Source organism: Barbus barbus (genome assembly GCF_936440315.1).
Source record: "Barbus barbus genome assembly, chromosome: 4".
NCBI classification, from domain to species: domain Eukaryota; kingdom Metazoa; phylum Chordata; class Actinopteri; order Cypriniformes; family Cyprinidae; genus Barbus; species Barbus barbus.
Genome location: NC_136732.1, coordinates 9,510,464 through 9,522,907, shown reverse-complemented (window position 1 = coordinate 9,522,907; position 12,444 = coordinate 9,510,464). Strand labels below are relative to the sequence as shown.

Below are 12,444 nucleotides of genomic sequence, written 5' to 3'. Positions count from 1 at the left end.
ATGATGGTTCACTTGGTGATTATTTGTTTGAAGATGGCCTGCTTAAAAGGAAATGGCTGAAATCTGCAAGACTTTGAATGCACACAGCTGCAAACTCATTACCTTCGTGTACCAGGGTAGATTGGGTACTGTTCAATTGTTAAACATCTTAACGCTTCATGTGACGCACAACACATCTCTGATTGAGGGACCTGTGAATTTAAAAGAATCCTCTTGGTTTAACAAATGAACCAGTTTGAATTGAATTTGAACGGTAAAGTTTTCTAAAGCCTAGAGTTTGCAGGCATGGCATGCCAATAAATCTGCATAAAATCTGACAAAAGCATGGTAAAATTTAATTTTTGTTCAACGTTTTTATGCATTTTTTTGTTGTTGAATGGATAAATCTGATATATTTGAGTGCGAGGAGGGATATATTTCAGTAACTCAAAGCGGAGGAAAACAGTGTCTCGTGCAGTTATAGTCATGTGTTATTTGTGATCACTGACACTAGATGGAGACACTTTTCTGGTATCTTGAATTAAAACAAAGACATGAGCAAATATTATGACAAATAAAATGTGTTGCATATTTGATGCCTTTCACACCCAGTGCAAGGGAAATCCTCTCACACTCACAGGCTGGATCATAAAGCATATCCGTCTATATTTATATTAATGACTGAGTAATCAAGTACGCCAGTCTCTAAGTAACGATGTGCAGTATTTATGGAAATTACACCTCATTATGAAACAGACGTTGAAAAGTTCTGTCCCTGGTTCAATTCTAATATAAACAGTTTTTCGACAAGTTGACACTTTCTGCTCGTAAATCTCGAATAAGGTCTAGTGTTTTCTTTGAGAAATACAGTGTTTGAAATATTTTGGTATGGATACGCGCCTCTTGTCACCGATGTGGCGAAGTTTGTGCTCATGAATATTAATGAGTTAATGCTGCGTCCAATCACATTCCTAATTAATATTCATGAGCTAAACCTAATATGCCATTGTAGGACTGACTTCCGGCTTAACTTTTCAAACGGGACAGGGGACGCTCCCTATCCTTTACTATATAGGATTATTATTCCTTTTAATTCGTAAGGACTTGTCTAATTAAAACCGGACTGGATAACAAATCAGCATTATTTAATAGTTAACTAACTAAATGTTTTTTTCTCTTAAACGTCGCAATGGATTATATTTCTGAGAGGACTGGAGAAGTTTGCACGCGCGACATGTGTTGCACTGAAGAGAGTTATTCTGACAGCGGAGCACACAGACTGATATATAGCTGCTAAACTTACATTTGCGATTGAATCATTGCACTCGTCCACATGCTAAAATGATCTCGGAGGAAAGAAGCAATCACATCTCTAAACAAGCTCTCGGGATATTGATCCGCTCGCCCAAGAGACGCCTGGCAATGCTGGGCAGAAAGACCAGCAATGGATCTCTACAGTGAGTTATTCATACACGTTTGTTTGCTTTTAACACAAATGGCCCTCTGAAAGCATTTTAGGGCTTCAACACACTTAAACAAGGGTGACATGGATAGCATTAAATAAATCAAGTGTCAGTTTGTATTTTAAGTATAAGACAAGAAAAACATTTGTTAATATAATTATGCAAGATATAGTGTGCATAATGCACTTTCTCATGCATTTAGCCTGAAAAACGTTGCTCTAATAAAAAGTGTAAACAAAAAACATTCATAGTTAACATAACTTGAACAATACTTCATTTATTAATCTTAGTTAATGTTATTTTTAACATTTACTAATATATTATTAAAATGTAAAATTGTGTTCAATTAAGGCATAATGGCAATGGCTAGTTTATATGTGTGTGTGTGTGTGTGTGTGTGTGTGTGCATCAGTTAAAGCAGTGCATTAATATTGAACAGTGATTAAACTGACCTGGAACTACCTGTGCATTAAACAGTTATACTGCACACCTGCCAACCAATCAGAATCCAGTATTCAGACAGACCATGGAATAACATTAGTTCATCAACAATGAAAAACTATTTTTATTAACTAACATCAACAACGGTCAATAAATACTGTAATAAATGTATTGTTTATTGTTCATGTTAGTTAATGCATTAAGTAATGTTAACAGTTAAGTAAAGTGTACAATATGTAATAACATTGTAGTAATATTAAATTATTTACATATGAAAATATTGATTTATTATTGTTATTATTATCATATTAGCTCATGTCTCGAAGAAAATCACACATAAAAGTATGCCTCAGTGAAATAACCGACTATAATTAATGTAATAAAATATTTTTTTGTAATTGTATATACATATTTAAAGTAAAATTGTTTTTATAGTTTTAATCTTTATACGGTTTTGATTCCTTTGTCACAAATACAAGTCTAAATCTGTATTATAATTTGTAAAGGTGTTTAATCGTTTTTACTAAAATATGTTAATTATCTCATGAGCCAGAACCCTTCTTGATACTTTAATGAAAACAATATTACACATTTTAAGAGTCCAGCCTTTAAAAAGTGTTAGTATTGATGAAATCTTGCAAGGTTGCTACCAGCGAGAATCTGTCATTCATGTTAACTTCTAACCAAGAAACTAAAGATAACATAGATGCTAGATGATAAAATAGAGGGTTCACATACATCTTCGCTATAGACAGTATATGAAAAGATTAGTCAAACCTCAGTATTTATTATGTTTCTAACAAGGTGAAATAGTCACAGTAGTTTTTCCCAGGCAAAGGATCTCAGAACTCTCTTTTCTTAGCAGGGGTTTGTATTTGATCCGCAGTCTATTACACTCATTCTGTCGTTGTATCTAAAGCAGACTGAGTGCAAGCTTTTAAAGTCATCTTAACCTGTCACTGCTCCGGGTGTGTGTTCACGTGTGTGTGTGTTCACTGCTGTGTCTGTGCACGTTGGATGGGTTAAATGCAGAGCACAAATTCCGAGTATGGGTCACCATACTTGACCGTATGTCACTTCACTTCTCTCTGAGGTCCAACACGTCTGACAGCACGGCTCAGTCTGTGGAGAGCACTGGAGTCCGGCAGCCGGCCAAAAGCAAGATACGCCGACACAACAACAGACTGACCACGGTGTTCAGCCGAAGCCCTGTTCTGCGAAACAGATGGCCGGGTCAGGGCAGCGGGACCCTAGAACTGCAAGCAGCGGACGACCCCGCGGAGCTGTCCAGTCAAAGGACTATCCCAGGGATCCTCAAGATATTTGGCAGTGACATTTGTCAAGGAACCAACTACAAGAGCGTGCTGGCCACCAGTCACTCCAGTGCCACAGAGCTGGTCAAAGAAGCTCTGGAGAGGTGAGGGATGCACTCTCGTCAGATTCAATGTGTGTCATCTTTACAATAAATTTCTCCATCAACAGGCCGCATCTCGGTATTTCAGCCCAAGAGATTTGATATATTACTACTCTAGCATAATTTTCGGTCACAGTGATGTGTGTCCACACTGCTGACCTGTTTACCTGCTGTAGTTTATCCACATTGTGTGCACATAGAAAAGAGTCAAACACAGTCAAAAGATAACATTGGAAAGCACTAAGGGCTGTACGCATCAACAAATAAAATAACTGTCACTATAAAGTTTCAATAATCGTTCTAATTGTATGATAACAGTGAAGTCCACACCTCAGCTACAGCGATAATGACACACAGAAACCATATAGTTTGAATCACTTTTTCAAGCTGTTGAACAAAAAAACATTGACAGCCAATCAGAATCCATCAGACTTTAAAGAGCTCAACCGTTTAAAGCAGTAGGCAATAAAATGGCAGCACGCACATACACATCGTTACTTAAACAGCCCATAAAGGGGACATAACACGCAGAGTTTCGGCCAATCTCATGTTAATCTTGAGTACCTACAACAGGGATGGACATCTTTGGTGACATTGTTGATTTCGTGGTCTAAACGGCGACTTGCGTAACCCAAATCCCATTGATGGTGTGCTCTTGCTCTCGCTCTGGTTGATGTGTGTACGCTCTTCCGGGAGAAGTGCCCTTCCGCCCTTTATGGCGTCATACAGGGCCACACTCGAAAAAAAAAAAAAGTCTGAAGAAGTGTGTTTGGCTCAGAAACACTCTGTCATACATCCAACTCATTTCTTTTGCCATGTTTAGCATGAGAATCCCACTCTTTAACATTGTAAAAACGTCAGAATGCATGAAATAGCATTAGACCTCCCCTTTAACTGTTGTGGTCAATGGTTTTGGCCATGAAAGTTATTGATCCAGCAAAATATTTTCATTTAGTTTCAGTTCATCAGTACTTCAAACCCAAGACTTGAAATACACGTAATGTCATTGGTCTCTTCAACTGTAGACTCGTTATTAGTCCAGCAGGTAAGGCTGACTGAGCTGTTCTCTTGCCTCACAGGTACTGCTTGGAAAAGGAAGACTCCAGTGCTTATGTGCTCTGTGATGTGATTGGCCAAACTGGATTGGACCATGAATGGAAGACGGAGTGCTGTCGGGTTGTCGGTGACCACGAGAAGCCCCTCATGTTGCAGTCACTCTGGAAACCCAAGGAGGGATTCTCCAGGCGTTTCGAGATCCAAAAAAGAGCAAACGTGGAGGCGCAAAGTGCCAAGAATACAGACAACATCACTGCAGGTATTGAAGCAGTTTATTGTGTGAACGTATCAATGGTTTAGGGCCTGTTCGCACCAATGACAGTATCTATAACAACTAACTTTTAATAATCTTTCTAATTATGTGAGAGTAGTATCCTCACTACAGCCAACGAATCAGAATCCATCACCTTTAAAGTGGCAGTTGACAAAACGGCGCTCTTATAATAATCAGAATGGTATGCATTGGACTAGACGCTGATATAGTTATCGTTGTAGTTATTGTTCTTGGTGTGAACGGCCTTTAGAGATGTTTTGACTAGTTGAACTTTGATCTGTGTTCCAGTTGACACAATTTAGGATTGTTTTAACAGAGTGAGGTGCCTCACGGCTTATCCCAACAAAAGCCTGTCAGCAAGAAGCTTAGTCAAATTGCTCTCTCAGAAGTATGTTTTATTGGGATAGTCCCATCAGCTCTCACACTGAGCTTTCCCACCGCGCTCCAGCTGCCAACATGGAAATGGCCGCTTGTTTTTCTTTCTGAGCGTGCTTCCTGCACTCTTGAGGGTCTTTTTTTTCTTTGGCATGGGGCTGTGGTGTTCCACAGGGTTCCCTTGAGAATCGGTGACTGGGGAAGCTCGGCCCCCATCGCTGTGTGTTCTGGCAGAACAATGTAGATGACCGCCCATTTCCACAGCTGATAACGCCCAGAGTGCTGCTGGTGTGAAAGCCTGAGCTCCGAGAACATTTCACAGCAGTCTTCAGTTCTGTTTATGCGACGTCACCAGTGTTGGGGAAAGTTACTTTTAAAAGTAATGCATTGCATAAATGTGTTACTCCCTAAAAAAGTAACTAATTGCGTTACTTAGTTACTTTTGTATGGAAAGTAATGCGTGCCGTTACTGTTGAGTTTCTTTTTCTCATCTGGCCTGAGCTTGCTTGTTTTCAACATAAAAAAGTTATATTTGTGGCAAATGTAAAAACCCTTTCATACCAAAATTGCTTATTAGTTTGGTTGAATTGTATCATTGAATGTCGGCAGCACTGGTTAATAAAATGGGATTAAATACATAAAGGATTTTTGTGTTTACATATTTAGTTATTGCAGGTGTGCGTCATATTCTGAACTTGCTTTTCATTGATTGTATTAACTTTGAGGAATACTAAATCTGTGCAAGTGAAATAAGTAGGATATGCATTTAGTCTAGAACTACAGTAACAATCATGTTCACACCGCACACACAACACCTCTGCACTTAAAGGGGTCCTATTATGCATGAATTTTAGTCAGTGTGTAGTGTGTATGTTTGGGCATAAAACGATCTACAAAGTTACAAATCTCAAAGTCCACTCCAAAGAGAGATATTTTGTTTTTTTTTAAATCCCTTTTCAAGAACTACAGCGAACGGCTCGTTTGGACTACAAAGTTGTTTGCCTGTATTTATATGACATCACAAATTGTAAATCCCACCTACAGAAATTTGAATGGAGGAGCACTGCACGTTTCAAAATCGAAACCCAGTGCGGGTGTTTTTATATCACTGTATTTCTGATGGAAACCAACTATTTTCAGAAAATGTTGGATGTCATTTTCATTTAATCTTGCATGTAATGTCTGATAAAGCAGCAGAGCTCTGTTTTGTGTACAGCGTTACGTTATTGTGTTAATCACATTTACACACTGCCTCTGAAACTTGACTGTCATAAAAAAATTCGGATCAGGTTCGATTTTCTGCATTTTCACATCTGTAACAAGCATTTTGATAGGAAAGGATGGCGAATACAAACCCCCCCCCCAGAAATAATGCATACGAAAATGTCGGACTTAGTGTGCAAGGTCCTTTACTCCCGATTTCTCCCAACATGGGGAAAGGAGAGCTGTTAGTTAATAAATGGGAAAACATTCAATTAAAAAGTAAAGTTACTTTACTAGTTACTTGAAAAAAGTAATCTGATTACAAAACTCGCATTACTTATCCGTTACTCCCAACACTGTTTATCTCTCCCATCGAGTCATCTTATAGCAGATCATCTGAACAAAATGTGGCAGATTTACAACTTTATTTAGAAGAATGTTTGAAAGCTTAATCCTAATACATTTAATTGTATTTAATTTAATCGTTTTAGGCAATTATGAGCTTATGCTGCTTTAAAATTGTTCATGCAGTAAGAAGTCTGACTAAGCCATAGTCAGTGTTATTATCCTCTTAAGCAATTGTTGTCTATAAGTTTTTAGAATGACAATGTAAAATTATATACATTGTTATGTGCAAATCATGTATTTTTAAAAATTGTATTACCCCAGGCCTCAATGCCCAAGCCCGAAGGCTGCTGCATGCTCGTGCACGGGTCACCTCTATGTTTGTGGATGGGACGAATGAGGGGCTGGATGCTCTGGGTATCTGGAGGAGCTTGAGTGACATGGACGTCTCCACTATGGGAAAAGAAGCCAGTGAGACCCATAATACACCTCTACAGGAGGATCCAGAGGCAGAGGCTGATAAAGAGGCTCACCGCCTCAACGCAGAGAAAGAGGAGACGGAAAGCAGCGACGACAACAACACGCAGTACTCCATCCACTTGCCCTTTGATTTCCCATATTTCCTTCTGCTGCAAGGATATAACCACAGACAGGTAGGACCTTCAGTGATGTTCTTGTTTTGTGTATTTGGATTAGGGTGCTAGTTATGGTTCTGAAACTGTAGACATCCATGGTTTCCTTTAAGATTTTTAGTGGTGTTTTGCTTAAACTTATTTAAAAAATCTTATTTAGAGATAATCATTTTTTTCAGTAACCTTAAACCTAAAGTATTAAACGTTGGAGTGCATCCCTTCCCACACTTTATGTACATCAGTGATTTATCAAATCATGTGACTTTTTGATGAGAACTTTAGTTTTTTTATGGTGAATTCAGTAGTTTGTTGCTAATTTAAACTATGGTGTTTCACTAAACATCCTCACACTCATTGGCTGCCACCTCTGAAGATACGCTGGCAGCATAGTGTAGTGTAGTAATGTGAAGAGTGAAAACTTGACAATGAAACATACTTTACTAGTGGGGACAACAGGAGACTTAGTTCCTGTACAGCTAAAAAAGCAGAAAAGTTCAGAAGACAATAAAAACAGGCAAAGACTAAAAAGAGTGTAAACATGCCACAAGGGAATTTGTGGTATCTGTACTTAAAGTATACACAGAACAGTGATTGCTAACGCTAGCTAAAGAACCACTGGATGCTGCTTTTGAAGTGGATAAAAAAATCTCACATTTTACATTAAAGGAAGGGCCTGAGACATATATAGACCTTGAATTAATGGATCAATTTGACCCATTTCAGTCTTTGAGTTGTTGAAAATAGTGGTTAACCTATGATGTTTTGAAATTTTTTGGCTTTTTCTCATTTAAGGTTATGAACTTTGCATACAAAATTTGTTATGATTATGAGGTTTTGTCAATTTGACCCAAATATTTAATTGTTAAAACCAGCTGAAAACGTTTTTTATGTATTTGGTTTGAGGGTATTATATTTGTCCATTACACTGCATTGAAGGATTACATTTTTATCAGGTTTTTGCACACCCTGTTGAACAAGTGTTATTTGATACTTTTTTGTTCTTTTAGCCTTGATATCTTACCAGCATCAGTCTGAGATGCTACAAGTGTATCATGTAATAGTCTAAAATTGCTATATTTGTCAAACAAGAAAGCACAATGTGTTCAAATGTCCCTGACACCATAGAGGCTTTCCCAAACCTTACATAAGTCATTGGTGCATTCATACCATGTTGTTGACACTAAGTGCAGTAAAGTCTTGACTTAAACAGTTTAATCTGGTCAGGAGTATCCTGGCTGGTAGCCACTTACGTTAGAGAGAGGTGGCGTTTTCTTCAGGTTTGGCCTAGGTCAGAGTGACAGGATTTGGACAGATAGGCAGACAGATAGGTGATCATGTGTCTCTAAGCGTCCTGGGACTGGCCGGCAATGGGTGAAGAGCTAAACTGGAGCTCAACACGAGGGCTGCCTGCAGCAGCTTACCTCTCACACAGGAGGAGCCGAAGTGTGTGAGAGAAACACACTGAATCCCACAAGCCCTTAATAAGCCCAGAGATCCAGGCAACAGATTAAAGGCAACAGTGAAGTTAAAATAGATTGAGGCCTGTGCACTCATTTTGAATTTCAGTGCTTGTATTTAAAAATATAGTACTTTTATATACAGTATAAACCATAAATGAGTATATAAATATTATCCACTAACTTTTCACAACCACAAAGGGTTCAGATACATTTTGTCTTTATTTGGAACAGTATCATTTCAAACTTTTTTGTTAAATGTTTTGTGCTTGTGTCATTTGATTCCATCACACCACAACAGTTGAAATCAATTTGATTCATTAAATAACAAAAAAAAATCTGTAGTTCCACCCAATCATCCATCTATTTTCCAAACCACTTGTCCTGGGAGATGTGGGAGCCTCCAGTGGATAAATGGCCAGCCCTATGCTGCAAATAGTTTCCTTAAAATGAAGTAAAGGGACATTCTCTCTCTTCAACACCACAGATACAGTAATTTTTCTACTGTTTGCTGAACATGTTAAAGGGATAGTTCACCCAAAAATGAAAATTTGATGTGTATCTACTCACCCCCAGGGCATACAAGTTGGCATACATATGTTGTTTTTGACTCTCAAAGCCGTGGATCCCATTGACTGACATTATATGACTGACAGACTGCAGCGGTTTGAGTTAAACATCTTTGTTTGTGTTCTACTGAAGAAACAAAGTCACCTACATCTTGGATGCCTTGGGGGTAAGCAGATAAACATCAAATTTTCATTTTTGGGTGAACTATCCCTTTAAATGTAGCAATCTGCATGGGAAAGCCAAACATGTTTTCAGAGACAGGAATTGTGCTACCCTGCTATTCCTCGGTCAGCGTTGCTGAGTATGCATTGTCAAGGGTGTGCGAGTTTTTGTATGTACACACTACACTGGAAAACCATAATACAATGTGACCACAGAAATAAACAGACATATTTAAAATAGACATGAAATGCCATTCACAAGCCATTTTTGAAGCTTTTTCAATATGGAATGTTTGCAGTTGAAACAGAATATTCAATGAGAATCCATCTACAGTTGATATGATTGTGAAAAGTGAGTAAACTGGAGCCATATAAATGGTTTCAGAAGCAGAGAAAGTTATTATAATTACAAACATTTCATTCTCTTGCTCAAAGCGTATGCATGTGAGAGAGCGATAAACGGGTTTGCGGTTCTAGCAGTAATTATATGCACATTGTGTCGTTTAAATGCTGAACTATAATCAGGAGTTAAAATTCCAGCGCCGTGAGCACTGCACTTTACTGAAGGTAATAATCAGCGTTGTTTATTGTAAGCCTGCGGTGAGCCCTGGCAGTGACACGACTCATTCTGCCCGGCACTGCTGTTTCTCTTGCTTTTGGCCATAGTCCCTTGAGCCTCCACTTTTTTAGATGGAAATGTTAGTATTCCTGTTTCACAATGTCTACACCGGATTTTCCCCATCCTATTATAATTAACAAAGCAGCGTATACTGGAAACACTGGACTTGTAGTAATTAAATTAAAGAGAAAAGAGAAAATGTATTAATTAAATTAAAATAGACAAGTCTCATATGGGGTTGTTTTTCCACGCACAAATTATATGACATGCTACTAACTGTATGTATCTGAATTCAGGGAAATATCGATTATGCGATTTTGACATCAGTGATTTGAAATGTTCCAATAGCTAAATATGATTAATTATGTTGATTAAGCAAGGCCTCTTGACATTTACACTATATCTGGTCTTGAAAGTGGGCTTAGATTGATTATTTTTTCCACTTTAATCATGATGGGGTACTCAGTCTATTTCCAATGTGTGTCAAGCAAAAGAGTTTTGTAAATGGGTGAATGAGAGTGAGTTTACAGCCTAAAGTGCTTGGGAGATTATCTTGGGTTCAGGGATTTAGATCAGCTCTATGTCAGTCACTCATAGTCCTGAGAGGCGATTCTTCAGAGCAGAAGAATCATGTGGTTTAGCAGCACAAAGTGGATCAATCAATTAACAGTGCAATCTGCTTTGACACCTCGGTTTAAGCAGATGAAGATTTAGACAAGGCCATCTTTATATGGGATTTCCTCCTTCTGTTACAATCAGTTGTCAGTGCACTGGGATTACATAACATATTGATTCTTGAGATATGAAACAAAACATGTCTCACACCTTTAACAGACACTAATTTACAATATAACAGCATTTACTCTTTAAAATTGATCTGAGGTGAATGAACGTAATTTAAAAAAATAAATAAATCCCACTAAAAGCACCTGCCTATAAACCATAATTTAATACTTAATATAGATTACAATATTAGAATTAGAAACATTTATCTTTAAAAGTAACATGGTGCTGAAGAGGTTCACTTTAAAAAATAAAAATCTTTTGTAATGTCTCACAAATGTACCTCAAAACTGCACTTTTTGTCAAAACTACAGATATTTATAAAAAGATTTATAAAACTGGCAGTATTTAACTCTAATAGTGCTAGTTCAGCAACATTAATTCTGATAAGTGGTATAGTTTAAATGTATACATATATAATGTTAGATAGTCACACAAATTGTAAAGCAATTGTTAGGGTGTTTGAAATTATTTCACTCATTTTATGTAGGTTCTGATAGTAGCTAAAAACTGCATTTAATGCAAAATATTATTATATTGTTAACACCTTAAGAACAGTACTTGCAAATAATTCATAATCAAATGCTAATGCTAGAGTTTTCAATATTTATAATAAATATTTAACATGACAGTGCGTAACATTTTTATATCTAGACCATGTTGAACCATATTGAGTGTTAGGCAAGGAAAAAACTTAAAGATGCAGGAAGCATCACCAAAAAAGAAGGCGAATACATGTTTTACAGATTTATCCCAAATTATCAAATCCTTGGAATATAAATAAGTTTTCCCCACCCTGTTTGTCTCAGTCAGTCAGTGAACTCATTGTAAGTTAGTTTTGTTTCAGATTCTGTTGGCGCACAATTAATAAAACCACTCTTCTCTTCTTAGGACTTTCTGATCTATCTGATGAGTGGGAACAGTTGTATATTTGGCTCCTCCATTGAATCCTCCACTGGTAAGAATGAGGAGATCCTGAAAGTGGACGTCCTACTCTTTGCCCCTGACATCCTACCTCAGCACTGCTGCGTACAGCGTCTAGACGCCACCATTGACCAAACCAAGGGAAGTAGCAATATACGAACCCTGCTCAGACCCCTCCACAGTGCATACATTACGCACAACGGCGTCCTCCTTGATGACGAGGTTGAGTTGTGTCCGGGGGACCTGGTGGGGCTTGGGCAGCACTATCTCTTTATGTTCAAGGACCCTACAGCCTCAGGAGCCTTCCAGACCCCATCCTGGATGGCCACCCTGTGTCCTCCAGCCACAGCGTCACCCTGTAAATTGTGTGGAACATCCGTCAGAAAGAGGAGGGCTCAAAAAATGGCCGCCCGCTGGAGGGACTTGGAGGGCAGTGTGCTGTCGCTGTCCTATCAGGTTCAGCATGAAGATCAGGTCTTGGGGAAGATTCTCAGTATGGTGGACCCAGGAGGGGAAGAACCCAAACTTACTCCAGCCTTTCTGCTCTGTTTGTGCATTCAGCACTCTGCCACCAACTTTGAGTTGGCTCACCTCCGGAAATTGCTGCTCTCTATCGCTAATCAGGTCCAGCTCACCGTGTGGGTGAGTGGGAGTTTATAGAGAATGAAAAGCAGCCAGTAAATACCATTAAAAAGAAAAGCACCATGCTATTAAATGTTGTACCATAGTAATACGATGGTGTTTTTGG

At 38.3% G+C, this 12,444-nt stretch overlaps 1 protein-coding gene across 1 annotated transcript in view; it reads left to right on the top strand.

Moving 5' to 3' along the window:
- The first annotated feature begins 1,015 nt into the window (after window positions 1–1,015).
- LOC306865664 (ras-associating and dilute domain-containing protein-like) overlaps window positions 1,016–12,444 on the top strand; it is a 37,428-nt gene continuing 25,999 nt past the window's right edge. The window contains exons 1-5 of the mRNA XM_079410406.1: window positions 1,016–1,436; window positions 2,977–3,300; window positions 4,377–4,612; window positions 6,875–7,203; window positions 11,664–12,338. Of these exons, the coding sequence (XP_079266532.1) occupies window positions 1,321–1,436; window positions 2,977–3,300; window positions 4,377–4,612; window positions 6,875–7,203; window positions 11,664–12,338 (1,680 nt within the window). The 5' untranslated portion in view covers window positions 1,016–1,320. The remainder of the gene's footprint in view (window positions 1,437–2,976; window positions 3,301–4,376; window positions 4,613–6,874; window positions 7,204–11,663; window positions 12,339–12,444) is intronic.